This window comes from Ursus maritimus, unplaced genomic scaffold, assembly GCF_017311325.1.
Source record: "Ursus maritimus isolate PB19 unplaced genomic scaffold, ASM1731132v1 scaffold_4, whole genome shotgun sequence".
Lineage (NCBI taxonomy): Eukaryota > Metazoa > Chordata > Mammalia > Carnivora > Ursidae > Ursus > Ursus maritimus.
Genome location: NW_024426552.1, coordinates 12,218,049 through 12,232,017, shown reverse-complemented (window position 1 = coordinate 12,232,017; position 13,969 = coordinate 12,218,049). Strand labels below are relative to the sequence as shown.

Below are 13,969 nucleotides of genomic sequence, written 5' to 3'. Positions count from 1 at the left end.
CCCCCCCCCCCCCCCCCCCCCCCCCCCCGCCCCCATCCCTTCTGTCCCACCCGTATCAGTTCCATCACTGCCCCGGGGCTGCTGGGTGCTGCTGCTGGAGAGAATCCCATGGTGCTGATGATTACAGTTGCATTAAATTTGCAATCTTCAGCCTCCTCTGGGATCCCCAAGCTGCCTGGCAATTTCATAACTGGCTCTCCCACCCCTCGCCCCGACTCCTTCTCAGGAGCTTTATTTTGAAACTTCTCAACTCTCCTGACACTGCGGGTTGCCCTACTCCTGCAGATAACCTTAGCTTTTAACACTTCTCAGAGGAAAGAGAAGTCTTAAGGTGGGACCCCCGTCCCCCCTTCAACAACCTGCTGCCAAGCCAGAGTCTAATCCCATGGCTGCACTCAGGTCTTTGTGATTCTGCCCACCCCCCGTTTTCTCAGTGACCTGCTCTATCACCCCTTCTGCCCTGCTGGTGCCCAACATCGTCAGCCCTTTCCATGGCACGAAGCACTCTTGAGCCTCTCTTATTTCAAACAGCACTCCCTGGATCCCCAATCTCCCTGGAGCAACTGCCCCTCACATTCCCCAGCCCCATCTTAGCTTCTTTAAAAAGCTGTCTATAGACACTCTCTCCACTTCTTCACCTTCTATCCACACCTCAATTTACCACCATCTGGCTTCATCGCTGCACTGAAAGTACTCTCATGAGTGTCACCAACAGCCTCCTTCACTGTTATTAAATCCAAAGGGCAACTTGTGGTCCCCATTTCTCCTCATCCCTCTGTGACATAGGACTCCACTGCCTATGTCTTCCTTGTTACCATTTCTTTCCTTGATTTTTAGGTCCATCTCTTGGCACTTTGACATTGTCAGTTGTTTCTTTTCATTTTCCTTTTGTGAGCAGCTGCCTTCTGCCTGTCTTTAAAATCTGGGTTTCTCTGTTCATTCCCAGGACCAGTTTTCTCCCATCTCTATACAGTCCTTCTGGCCAAGCTAATGAAAACCCGTGACTTGAGCTGCCATTAGAGCTGCCCTGTGAGCCCAGAGCTCTCTGCGGAGCACCCGCTCACATCCCCACAGCCTGGGTGTGGGCCCAGCGGGCTAAAAAGACACCTCAGCTCAACATGATCCAAACCAAATTCATCTTCCACCCCACACCGCTCCCCTGCTTGATTTCTTTTCTCTCCCTTTACTCCCTCATGAGCGTACCTACGGAGGAACTTTGAGCCTTTTCCCTCCTTTGGTCCCTGCACATTCCTTCTTCCTGGCTCACCCTCTCCACCTTCCCTCATCTAATTCTCACCCAGTCTTCAGACTCTCAGCTCAAATTTCAATTTATCTGGGAAACCTTTCCCTACTTCCCAAATCGGAGGTGGTCAGCTGTCCCATGAACTACCGCAGGGTTGTTCATGACTGTATCTCTGTCACCTGACTCTCCCTGCCTGCTCGCTCGTAACACTGATAAGCTGGGAGTTCTGGAAGGACAAGGATGACATCTGTTGAATTTCCAGCACCTGGTACACACCTGGCACATACAAGGTAGGACATAAATGTATGGACTAAGTCAACGAATGGATAGAGAAACGTGAAAGCTGGAGCTGTCTTGCATGGTGTGCAACTCTTAAATGTGTTATTATCTGGCTGTACACGGCCTCACGGTATGATATATTGTCATTTTATAAATTAAGGGATGTACTGTCATGGGAAACATGCTAGAATAACACAGCATATAGCATGAGAAAGCACCTGCATTTATTTATTTATTTATTTATTTATTTATTTATTTATTAAAGATTTTATTTATTCATTTGACAGAGAGACAGCCAGTGAGAGAGGGAACACAGCAGGGGGAGTGTGAGAGGGAGAAGCAGGCTCCTAGTGGAGGAGCCTGATGTGGGGCTCTCGAGCCCAAGGCAGACGCTTAATGACTACGCCACCCAGGTGCCCCTGCACCTGCATTTCTCGATTACATTTAAGGAAATTATTATCCAGGTAACTGGGTACTAAATGCTAAATCTGAAATGGCCATATTTATATGGGTCTGCTCAAATGCATGTGTTCCTAGCCTCCTTGAGTATCTTTTAAAAATTGCTTTGAAATGTATCTTCTTTTGTAGTAACTACTTTGAACTCATTTCTGTTGTCAGAACACCCACTTTGAACTTCTACTTTTCTACCTTAACTGCAACTAGTGGGACCAAACCACACACCAGAAATGCCAATTCGTGCTCTCAGCACAGAAGGACATAAAACTCACACTTTTAAAGATCTTAACCTTTAAATGGAAAAATGGCAAATACATTTGCAGTTTGAAGCCTGGGTACAGGCAAAACAGACAAATACAAGGCAAAACAAAATCTAATTAATACTGCTCTGTGTGTTCCAAGAAGATAGAGATGGATAAACTTGGAGACTAAGACCTCACTGATGGGAACTGACGCTTATCTAGAAGTGAACGTGTTCCATAAACAAACCTTCCATATCGAAATCTGCTGTGACCTCCGCATCTTCACCAAGCAGGGTGGAGCTTGTCGATGATGGCAATGCAATGCTAATTTTCTCTAAACTCATTTCTTCCTCCAAATTTTTGATCCAGTCTGGACTTTTTAAAGTAATAGTTATAGTCCGACCCAGTAACTAGTTGATTAAAAGAAATGGAAAATAAAAATTCATTAGCATGAAAATTATCTTGGAATAAAGCGACTGCTTTAGTACACTATGCAATAGTCTAGGCTAAATTCAGCTAGATTCAATTCAACATATACTGAATTTTTAAGTAGCTTAAACACTCCCGGTTTTCCCTTTAAAAGCCTGTGTTGCTAAATCTAAGGTCTTCTCTTCTAGGATGCACACAGATTGAGGTTTCTTTTGCTGTAGCCAGTATCTTTCCCTGGCCAGATGTAAACTCACCACAACTTTGCTATATAATTTTATACTTCCTTTGATTCTGATCCACAGATTAAGTAATTGTTCCTACATGAAATAATTACAGAAGAGATGGACTGGCATTCCGCCTTTCCTATAAATGTGAGTGGCTTTTAGACAAAAGTTTAACCTATAACAGCCAAACACATTATAATTAAGTCACATTGTCCTGTTGACGTATTTAAAAAATAGTTTCAAAAAACCTGCAAACAGTCACAAGACTTCTTGGTCAAACAGAGACTGTGCACTAGAAAGACATTCTCGTTTAAAATCCATACCATGTGACAAAATTGCTTTCTAAAATGTAAGCTCTCTCCTACACAGTTTCAACTTCCTTCCTTTAAAGAGCTTCTGGAGTATATAAAATAAGTGAACTTTTCTGGTATTTCCAAAGGAGCTGTGTAGCTGTGACCAACATGCTGTGAAGACAGCCGGCATCTTTGTGGGTACAGATCTTCCTTGGCTCAAAGTGCTATCGACATTAGAATTCCCTGAAGGCACAGGATGGAGACACTGAAAGCTGCTGGCCTGAATGGTACAGTCGTTTTTAATAGTAATTTAGTATCCACACTGAGCTTTGAAGTCAGTGTCCTAAGAAACTAATAATCCTTTACTTGCTCATCAGACCAAATCAATTCCATTTTAGAACTTGGCAACAGATTTCATAGGTCTTTAAAGAACACACTCAAGAAGGTCATCCTTTAGGTTTACCCCACTTAAGCTATCTACTTTTCCCAGCTCCTTCTCTGGAATGGGAGAGCTCTTAAGGATCTACATCCTACAAGATGTGAGGCAGAAATAATGTTATTAACAAAGGCAACAGAATAGAGGTTTGGAAATATCTAACTTTGAAAAGGACGAATTAAACATTATTATATACTTTCCATAAATGTAATTTTTACAGAATTTTCAAAATATTTTTAGGGAGCTAAGAGTGGGTATTTTCTAAGAGCGTAACACTGATAACTAGACTTGAGGGTGAGGGACAGGGCTGAAAAGGCAGGGAAAAAACTAAACAAGGAAAATTATCAGAGAAAGACAAAAGAAGTATGCAGCAAGGGAGTAAGCTAACGTCAAATTGAGCGTTGCTCTTAAATATTTATATCCTCATGGGATGAAGTCATGCTTTAGAAAAACTAAGCTAGAATTAAATTTAAAAATCAGTAATTTTCATACAGTTAAGACACAACAAAGTTACAAGACCGGCAGGAAGGAATATCTGCAGCACAAATGGAAAGGGACTGAACTTTACACGAAGGCCGCTTCAGAAGATGAATAAATACCCCAGGGAAAAATAGGCTAAGGACATACGTTGCTCATTAGAAAGTACCAAGGGCCAATAAATGAAATAACCCACAATTAAAATCTTAACAGAAATGACATACCACTTCTGGTTTTTCAGGTTGTCAAAGTTAGAAATTACCCAATATCGATTAGGATGTAGGTATTAGGTAATCTGAGGCATAATATAATTAGATCCATACTTTCTGAAGAGCAATTAGGCAACAAGTATCAAATGGTAATATGCCTATATTTTCTAACCCAGAGGTCAGGAATAACAGGATAAGCACACAAAATTACAGTGGACACAGCACTCTCCTGGAATGTTGGTTTTAATAATTAAAAGTTGGAAACAATCTGGCTATTAGTAAGAGTTTGTTAAATAAATTTATGTATTTATCCACATAACGAAATTAATGCAGACATTAAAAACATATTTGCTCATATAGAAAAATGCCCATGAGACATTTCTCAAGTGCAGAGGTAGTGAGAAAACAGCATTTACAACACCATCTTATTTGTGTTTGTGCGCATATGTACGTATATGTGTACACGTATATCCCGCTTGTGTTACTACGTACACAAATGTATACATAATCCCATTGGTTTTAATATACATGCATCTATGAAGGTTAAGAGAAATTATTTTGTGATGTTTGGATTAGTGTTCTTCATTATTTCTTTCTTTATACTTTTCTGTATTTCACGATTTACTTTTGCTTGAGTGTATTACTATTACATTCAGGAAACACCAGCATATAAAACCTATTTCAAAAGCAATACATGTGTGGAAACTGTCCTTTTACTCCAAGGAAACTGAAGTAATGTGACAGAAGAGCAAGCTCAGGGAGGACTTTCTGAGTTGCCCACTGTTAGAGAAATTAGGTCTGCATTTTAGTCCATCCTTCTAGTGACCACATATTTAAAATTAAGGATCTGTCCAAAAGCATTTAGAAAAAATAGACACAGCACTTTATAGAAGTAAAACTATTCCAGGCCATTGATGTAAATTGCTTCCATCAATAATATTTTAAGTCAGAGGTTAGGAATACCTCCACTAATTAAAAATTTCTACAATATTTCAGTGGATGGATTTGTTATCTATGGGAATTATTTTACCTACACCTGAAAAAGGTATCTGGATACCACGATCCAAGCCAATAAAACCAGTTCCTAGGAATAAAGAGTACCTTCCTCTCTTGCTTTCTTGTAAATAAAGCACATTTTCTTCATTTGATAGAAATCTTTCCTACTATGAATGAGCCAGAATATCTATCCCAATTAATAAAGTTTCCATATAATAAAAATCCAGTTAGGTAATAAACATGTTTTCTTCTTTTTAAGATTTTATTTATTCATTCGACAGAGAGAGAGACAGCCAGCGAGAGAGGGAACACAAGCAGAGGGAGTGGGAGAGGAAGAAGCAGGCTCCCAGCGGAAGAGCCTGATGTGGGGCTCGATCGCAGAACGCCAGGATCACGCCCTGAGCCGAAGGCAGACGCTTAACAACTAAGCCACCCAGACGCCCCATAAACATGTTTTCTTTTTAGTCTGTTAACAATGGTAGTATCTTTAGGGAGGACCAAAATAATTCCAAGCTGGTCAGAAACAGTCTAAACAATAAATCTTAAAGCACACCATAAGGTCTTCTATAGTCCTGCACTGGAAATACATTTAGATAATTTTGCTGCCTGTCTATAAAAACATAATCTTCAGATACCTTATTTCAAATGGTTTAGAATCAACAAATGCTACCTTACCTCTTTACCATTTAGGTTCAAAACACTCAAGGCAGAGCTTCCCTCCAAAAATGTAACCCACATTTTATCTTCTACAAACCTTTAAGAAAGAGAAAAATAAACCATAAAAAAATAACCAATACCTTATATATAACTAGCCCTAAGACTAGCTCAATGACTATTGATCAACAAGGACCTATAGAGGCCAGGAAGTAAATAACAGGGAGAGCAGTAGGGCCACTGGTGACCTGGAGAGGGCACCCTTCCTCTAAAAGCTTTCAAATTCAAATTTCTTTCAAATAGTATGCTAATAAAGCAGTGGGACCTGTGGATCTCCATTTGTGATCCCTGCTAATGTAATCCTTCATTTCACTGACAAGGAAAAAAAGGGCCAGAGGTTTTAAGTGGCTTGTTCAAAGTGATCCTATAATGATAATGAGTTACAGGGCTAGAATCCAAGTCTCCTGGCTCCATAGTCCGCAACCATGTATTTTCATGGTCTCAGTGACTTCCCTGAAGCAAATTTCCTTTGACCAAGAAATAAGATAGGGAGTTGTCATTAGAATATATATCTGACTGGCCCCAAGGTACCTCAGTTTATTATGGTCTTTGTCTTTATTCACTGACAGCCATTTACTCTCTTGGGACTTCGATGGACTTTGCTATGATTCTAAATTTGTAATTTTGAAATAAGAAACCCCCAAAAGGAAAAAAAATAAAAAGGACATTAGAACAAGTTATGAATAAGATGATCACTGACATGTAATAATGTTACTGTTTAAAAAAGAGGAAAACAAAAACATTATTAGTCTTATTTACAGAACAATTTTACACGTAGAACTACTTCCAATTATAATCAAGATCAGAAATCCTTGCAGATTTTTCAAAGGGGCAAATATGTACACGTGTACACACACACACACACACACACACACACACACACACTTAACCTAGGATTCAAAAGTATGGCTTATGGAAATCAAGAGGAACAGGCTGTATTTTCTTCCTGTTTTCACCCACTAAGGTAAAAGCATCTAGATTTTTCCCCCAATTAATAGAAGTATCTACATTTGTCCCATTTACATTTCCAGGGAATCTCTTATTTACAAATAAAGGGGTTTACAGACGTTGGTCATTCCTTAACAGTTGTTTTATTCTAGACCAAAAGGTAATGGTCAGTTTAGCTTTGCTGGTGATAGAAGTCCTATCCTCATTTACTTCCATTGTCTGCTTTTTCTATTCTAACTTGGTTGTCTGCAGGTGTAACAACCAGAATATTCCATGTGTGGAGACAACACATAGTTTTATAATGTTAGGGTAATATCTTATTTTGTTACCAATTCTTTTTCTTTTTTTTCTTTTTTAAAGATTTTATTTATTTGAGAGAAAGAGTGTGAGATAGAGAGCACAAGAGTGGGGGTGAGGGGCAGAGGGAGAAGCATACTCCCCGCTGAGCAGGGAGCCTGATGTGGGACTTGGGGACTCCGGGATCATGACCTGAGCCGAAGGCGGACGCCTAACCGACTGAGCCACCCAGGGGCCCACCAATACTTTTTCAAATGATAACAAGCCCTTTGGGGAAAGCTTCTGGCTCCCATTTAATACCAAGTTCCTTCGAGACTGGGTTATAAAGACAGGTTGTTTTCCTGTATCAGAGTCTTTCATTCCTAATGTACACTTTGGATTCTCTCTAACCGAGTGCCGTATTCTACATGCGCTCATGAGGACACTTGTCTGCTACTATGCTGCCCACATTGTGCTCCTGGTAATCTGGCTTTCTGTACTTGGCAAAGCTTACTGTCATCTGTAAACTTGGAGACTTCACTATGTACTTCCTAGTGCCTTAGGATTTTAGAAATGTTTTATTTTAAAGCTTTGGGGTGGAACTTTGTTAAAAGATTTGAGGGATATATAAATGCAATTTGTTCTCTATTTGCTCATTTACTTTCTGAAAGGACTCTAGGTTTCCTGGGCATGCTTCTCACTCTACAGAAAGCACACCATTTTCAGTCTGTGGAGTACTCTATTTAGGATCTAGGGAAGCCATTACACAATTCTGGTCTTCCCAACTAGATCACGAGTAGGAATCGAGACTCCAATTTCTCCTCTGCTCTTCCGCAGCACCTAATACAGAGATCTATCCATCAAATAGCTACAAAACATACCTAAATGAGTAGATGAAAAGCACAGAAAGGAATCAAACCTCTTCCCTATGAAAATTCAAACACATACATGTCATTCAATCTCTCAAAACTGCTGTACGCTTGGAAGAGAACATTTTTTTAAACAAGGGAAGAAGCATCTGGTTCTGCAAAAGGCAGATGGCTAAGTCAATGACAGAAATGAAGATGGTAATGGATGACTCCTGACTGTTCATCTGGTGGTGCTGCTTCTCCATTACTTGGAAATTAAGTGTGCTTAAAATTACTTAAAACATCAAATTTCTTAAAACAAGGAAGGAAAAGTCACTCTGCTGTACTCCTAACTCTCCTTATGAAAATAAAACAGTGATTGAAGCTTCATTTTTGCCATGGGCTTTGTTATACATTAGATGGTATGGGAATCTAAAATAGCACATCTAAATGTGCACATATTTTTGTCATCAATTGTTCACATAAACTTTTATTACTCAACTTCAAACTTACTTTTTTTTTTTTTTTTTAAGATTTTATTTATTTAACAGAGACAGCCAGCGAGAGAGGGAACACAAGCAGGGGGAGTGGGAGAGGAAGAAGCAGGCTCACAGCGGAGAAGCCTGATGTGGGGCTCGATTCCATAACGCTGGGATCACGCCCTGAGCTGAAGGCAGACGCTTAACGGTTGCGCCCCCCAGGCGCCCCTCAACTTCAAACTTTCTAACCAGAATTCAGTTTCGAAACCTATTAAGTCTTTGAATAGCATTTCTATAGTATGATTTTCCTGCAGTTTGGAAATAAAAATACAGTTGACCCTTGAACAACACAGATTTGAACTGCAGATTTCAGCTTATGTGGATTTTCCCCAATACAGTTCAGTACTGTAAATGTTTGTTCTCTTCCTTATGATTTTAATAACATTTCTTTCCTCTAGCTTACTTTATGATAAGTATATAAGACATATAACATAAAAAATATGTGTGAATTGACTGTTTACATTATTGGTAAGGCTTCCAGTCAACAGTAGGCTATTAGTAGTTTTGGGGGAGTCAAAACTTTCTAAGTAGATTTTCAACTGCATGGGAGGATCAGTGCCCCTAACTCCCACATTATTCAAGGGTCTACTGTATTCATATGCTATTCAAACAACAAAAAGGTAATTTCTAATATAGAAAATATTTAGGAGTCATAAGCTGCTTTTAGACACTAAATATTTTACTCACCTTATGAGTATGACTTCACCAAAATTTGTAAATTGCTGCAGAAGCTCATCGATCAAAGCATCATCGAAAAAATTATTTTCCGGGACAGAACTTTTGATTGAGACCAATACTGTACCATCTGGTGGACCCTGAACTGCAATTACTTCTTTATAAATGTTTTGCCTCTCTTCAGCTTCAACTTCAAATATATCTATATCAATCAGGGCAACGACAGGCCTTAAGGCATAAAGGAAGATGGATGTGTTAGAAATGTTTAAGAAAGGATGTATTTCAAATAAATTTCAAGCACCATTAGAAATATCAAGATGGTTTAAACCTATGGTCAGAGGTCTTCAGCTCAGCTCGTCCATAGTGCAGCAAAGTGCCAGGAGTCCACGTGTAGAGGATTTTGCTTCCATCTTGAAAACTAGCATTTAGAAGATCTAAATCTTCAGCTGCAGTCAAAATAAAACAAACAAAAACAAACACACACACAAGAGAAGCCACATGAGCATGACAGATCACAGGGAGCCAGGAGCTAGCTTCTTCACTTTACTGGCTTCAGTTGCCCGAGGCTGGGATGCCTGATATGCTTGTTAAGCACCAGGAAGTCTAGATACCTTTAGAAAGGTGTTCTGATGAAATTATCATTTTATGCTTTACTTAGTAAAAATTAAGGCTTTACTTCTGAGATCACTGAAAGACCTGTGACCACATAGTGTTTCGTAAGTAACTCAACAGACAAGTAGCAGTTCATAATATTTACAAACCAGATTTAGTTATTCAAATTAAAAACCTTATTAGCACTCCATTGAAATTCTCATAAAAATTTCATAAAAACCTTTCATTGCTTCTATTTATATGAAATTATGTCACTGGAAGAAAATAGACTGAAACATTAAATTATTACGAGCAAGTCAGAATATTTTTTAAATTGTTTTATATTTTATTTCTTCAATTCTAGAAAACCTTGATTGAAGAAAGCAGCCCTCCTCCCTTGATATTTACATCATTCCCTTCTTCCTCATAAAATTTGCATTAGCTCATTTAAATGAGGAAGTCCATGTCCCAACCTGATCTATCAAAAGGCCACTTCCTTCTTCTCCAGAGGACACGGTCTGTCCAGGCAGGGGTGCGGCACTTTTCACTGGTGTCATAGTCGTCAGAAAACAAGTCATATTTGTATGTCGGAGCAAAGGTTACTTTTCCTTCTAAAAATCCTCTAAAAATCTAAAACAAACATATATAAAGTAAGTTATTCGGGAAAAAAAAAGTTCTGTTTTCATTCAGGCAAGCCATTCATTAAATGTCTATTATGTGCTGGAGAGTCACACAAAATTTGTGTCCATCAGATGAACACTTGTAACTGAATGGAACAAAGGTTAAGAAAAAATAACCTAGGACTTGTTCACGCCACTTGTTTGACATTTGATTAAACAAAGTAAGAAACATGAATAAGAGAATTCTACCAGAACTTTGAGCTGTAAGAGACAAAACTATAACGGATTTTAGAAATACTACAGTCTGACATCTAATTCTCAAATGAGGAAGTAAGACCTAGAAAGTTAAGTGGGCCCAAAGTGTTAGAATATCTAAGTCAGATGATCATGAAGGCACCATAAAGAGGCCTCAATCACCTCTTACCTAAAAAAAAAAAAAAAAAATTATTTTAACCTTCCAAAATTTTGTGGTTGTGAGTTTTAAAAAAATAAGTTTTAGAAAGGCAGATAATATAAGAAACAAAAGAATAAATAAAGCAGACTACCACAGGGTCTTAAAGCCAAAAAACAGTGGCTCTGAAGACTAAGATTCTAAATTCACTACTACTGAAAAAGAAAGAACCAAAAATGTATACTCTTCCACTTAAGGTGAATCTTACAGAGACTTTAATATATTTTTTCTCCTGGGAATTATTACGAGTCTTTTTTTTTTTAAATTTTTTAAAGAAAAGGTAATTTTGTATATGTTAAACTAGAGACATGTATTTAAAAGCATAAAGAGACTCTAAGTGGACCGCCTGGGTGGCTTGGTCGGCTAAGCATCTGACTCTTGATTTCGGCTCAGGTCATGATCTCAGGGTCGTGACATCAAGCCCTACCATAGGGCTCCACACTGGGTATGGAGGCTACTTGGGATTGTCTCTCTCCCTTTCCCTCTGCCCTCCCACTTTTTCTCCCCCTCTTAAAAAAAAAAAAAAAAAAAAAAAGAGAGAGAGAGAGAGACTGCAAGAGATTAAAAAAAAAAAAAAAGAACACTGTGATTAAGGAAAGCATGTCTCATAACAAAAGATCCCCTTCTTCTCCATGCAAGTATCTTCTTAAATATGTATATACCTGTCCAGCATTTTTTTGATTGATAAGCTGATCTCCTGCTATAAGAGAATCCCAATTTTGCTGTCTTATCAGCTCTTTAACTTCTTCATTAGGGAGATCAATGCGATAGTTGAAATCACCACACCAAAATACATAGTCATGGGAGAACAGCATCCTTCCCTGAATGCAAGGAGAAGAGATTTTAGATTCTAAACAGTCAATATGAAAAACGTTTTACAACTATTTCTTTGCCTCAGATACGCTTGCCTCCCCTGGCCAGGCCCTATTTATTTGACCCGAGACAAATAACACATGAAACATCAATTTAGGTGAACACTGAACAACTATCTTCAATTTTCAAAAACTGATAGAGAATTTGGAGTACATTAAAGTACATTTCAAAGCTTCATCTTCAAGAACAAGCAGTAAGAGCTTACCATTGGAAAACTCAATTTCCGTGCTATTTCTACAAAATCTTCATTTCTTTCTTTGACTTGTGATTGCCCTGCAGCAAAGTGGCTACAGACGAAGCAGAGGCTTGTTGTATGGAATAGCATTCGGATTGCAACCGCTCCCTTATTTCCAGTGGCACCTCCCATTCCAGTCTTCACAGTATCCACTGCAACGTCCCTTTAAAACGGAAGATTCTATATCAAAGATCGGAACTTCCAATAGTTCTGTGCATGTCAGAAATCAGGAATGTCTATGGCATAAATATAAGACTACAGTTTGAGGACAAGACTGTGCCACTGTATGGGAAAACTGTTAGTGACTCTTGAGTCAAAAACACATTTAAAACCAAGATTCATGAGTGTTTTCTCTGAAGCGACAAACATGACAGTTCTTTTGCTTGTTACGTGATGGTAGGAAGGAGCCTCCAGAGAGGGTGTCTACTGACCTGATGAAAGGAGCATGTTGTGGTCTGATAAAAACAAACAGGCAGACGCCCACCAACTGCTCAGAGGCCAAAAGCACATACTTGTTGTCTCTGGAGATGGTCTTCTGCAGTTCCACAGCCCAGAGCTTCTGATTTGTTGTGCTGGCAGAAAACATTAAAAAGGAATCTTTTAAAAGACATTGACGATACAGCCTATTTTATAAGGCAATTGTCAGCTCTACCTTTATGTACCTGAATTTCATAAGACTGCCAAACAGGCATGAAATCCACACCAACAGTGAAATCTTTATGTAGGCTGTTTTTTCATTTCCTTTAAAAAGAAAAACCTAAAATTTTGCCAAAAGAATACCATACTTCAAAGTTTATTATGCCTTTACAAAGAAAATCTGAGCATACTTATTAAATGAGTGCTCACCATTTGAGTAATCTTCAGTTATACTTTTTCTTTAGTAATCATTAGGATAAAAGAAGTACATGCTTCCAGACACATTTCCCCTTCTTTTCTTATTTTTCTGTACTATAATTAATATATTTTAAAAACTTATCATGGAAAATTTTAAACATGCATAAAAAAGAGATAATCATAAGATAAAGCACCATAAACCTATTACCTAGCTTCAACAATTATCAATATTTTGCCAATCTTTTTTCTTCCATCTCCCCTCACTTGTGTGTATGTGTATGTGTGAGAGAGAATATTTTAAACCAAATCTAAGACAAATGCCATTTCACCCATATATACTTTAGTATGCATTATCTAATACAATGGACATTTTTATTTTTACATAATCACAATGCCATTATCACACAATTCCTTAATATCACCTAATACTCAGTTCATATTTAAATTTCCCTAATTATCTAAAAAATGTCTTCTCACAGTTGGCTTCTTTATTTTTTTTTTTTTTAAAGATTTTATTTTTATTTATTTGACAGAGATAGAGACAGACAGCGAGAGAGGGAACACAAGCAGGGGGAATGGGAGAGGAAGAAGCAGGCTCATAGCAGAAGAGCCTGATGTGGGGCTCGATTCCAGATCGCCGGGATCACGCCCTGAGCCGAAGGCAGACGCTTAACCGCTGTGCCACCCAGGCGCCCCAACAGTTGGCTTCTTTAAAACAGGGTCCAGGTGCCTGGGTGGCTCAGTCAGTTAAGCAGACAACTCTTGGTTTCATGATCTCAGGGTCGTGAGATAGAGTCCTGCATCCGGCTCTGTGCTCAGCGTGGAGTCTGCTTGAGATTCTCTCCCTCTCTCTCCCTCTGCCCCTTCCCCCACTCACTCATTACCCCCCCAAATAAATAAAATCTTAAAAAAATAAATCAATAAAACAGGGTCCAAATAGGGCCCACACACTGCATTTGCTTGCTGTATCTCTTGAATCTTTAATAGTCTCTCAACCCTCCCCACTCTATCCCCTTTCTGATGCTATTTATTTTTTAAGAAGTTGGGCCATTTGTCTGTAAGATGTTTGACAGGGTCAGGG

At 38.8% G+C, this 13,969-nt stretch overlaps 1 protein-coding gene across 4 annotated transcripts in view; it reads right to left on the bottom strand.

The window, feature by feature from the left end:
- SYNJ1 (synaptojanin 1) overlaps positions 1-13,969 on the bottom strand; it is a 94,525-nt gene that overhangs the window by 27,686 nt on the left and 52,870 nt on the right. For all 4 annotated transcript variants that reach the window (XM_040621025.1, XM_040621021.1, XM_040621023.1 and 1 more), the window contains 8 exons: positions 12,486-12,626; positions 12,025-12,217; positions 11,609-11,767; positions 10,349-10,505; positions 9,613-9,730; positions 9,297-9,512; positions 5,960-6,038; positions 2,468-2,630 (listed from right to left, as the gene is read on the bottom strand). In XM_040621025.1, coding sequence (XP_040476959.1) covers positions 2,468-2,630; positions 5,960-6,038; positions 9,297-9,512; positions 9,613-9,730; positions 10,349-10,505; positions 11,609-11,767; positions 12,025-12,217; positions 12,486-12,626 — 1,226 coding nt within the window. The remainder of the gene's footprint in view (positions 1-2,467; positions 2,631-5,959; positions 6,039-9,296; positions 9,513-9,612; positions 9,731-10,348; positions 10,506-11,608; positions 11,768-12,024; positions 12,218-12,485; positions 12,627-13,969) is intronic.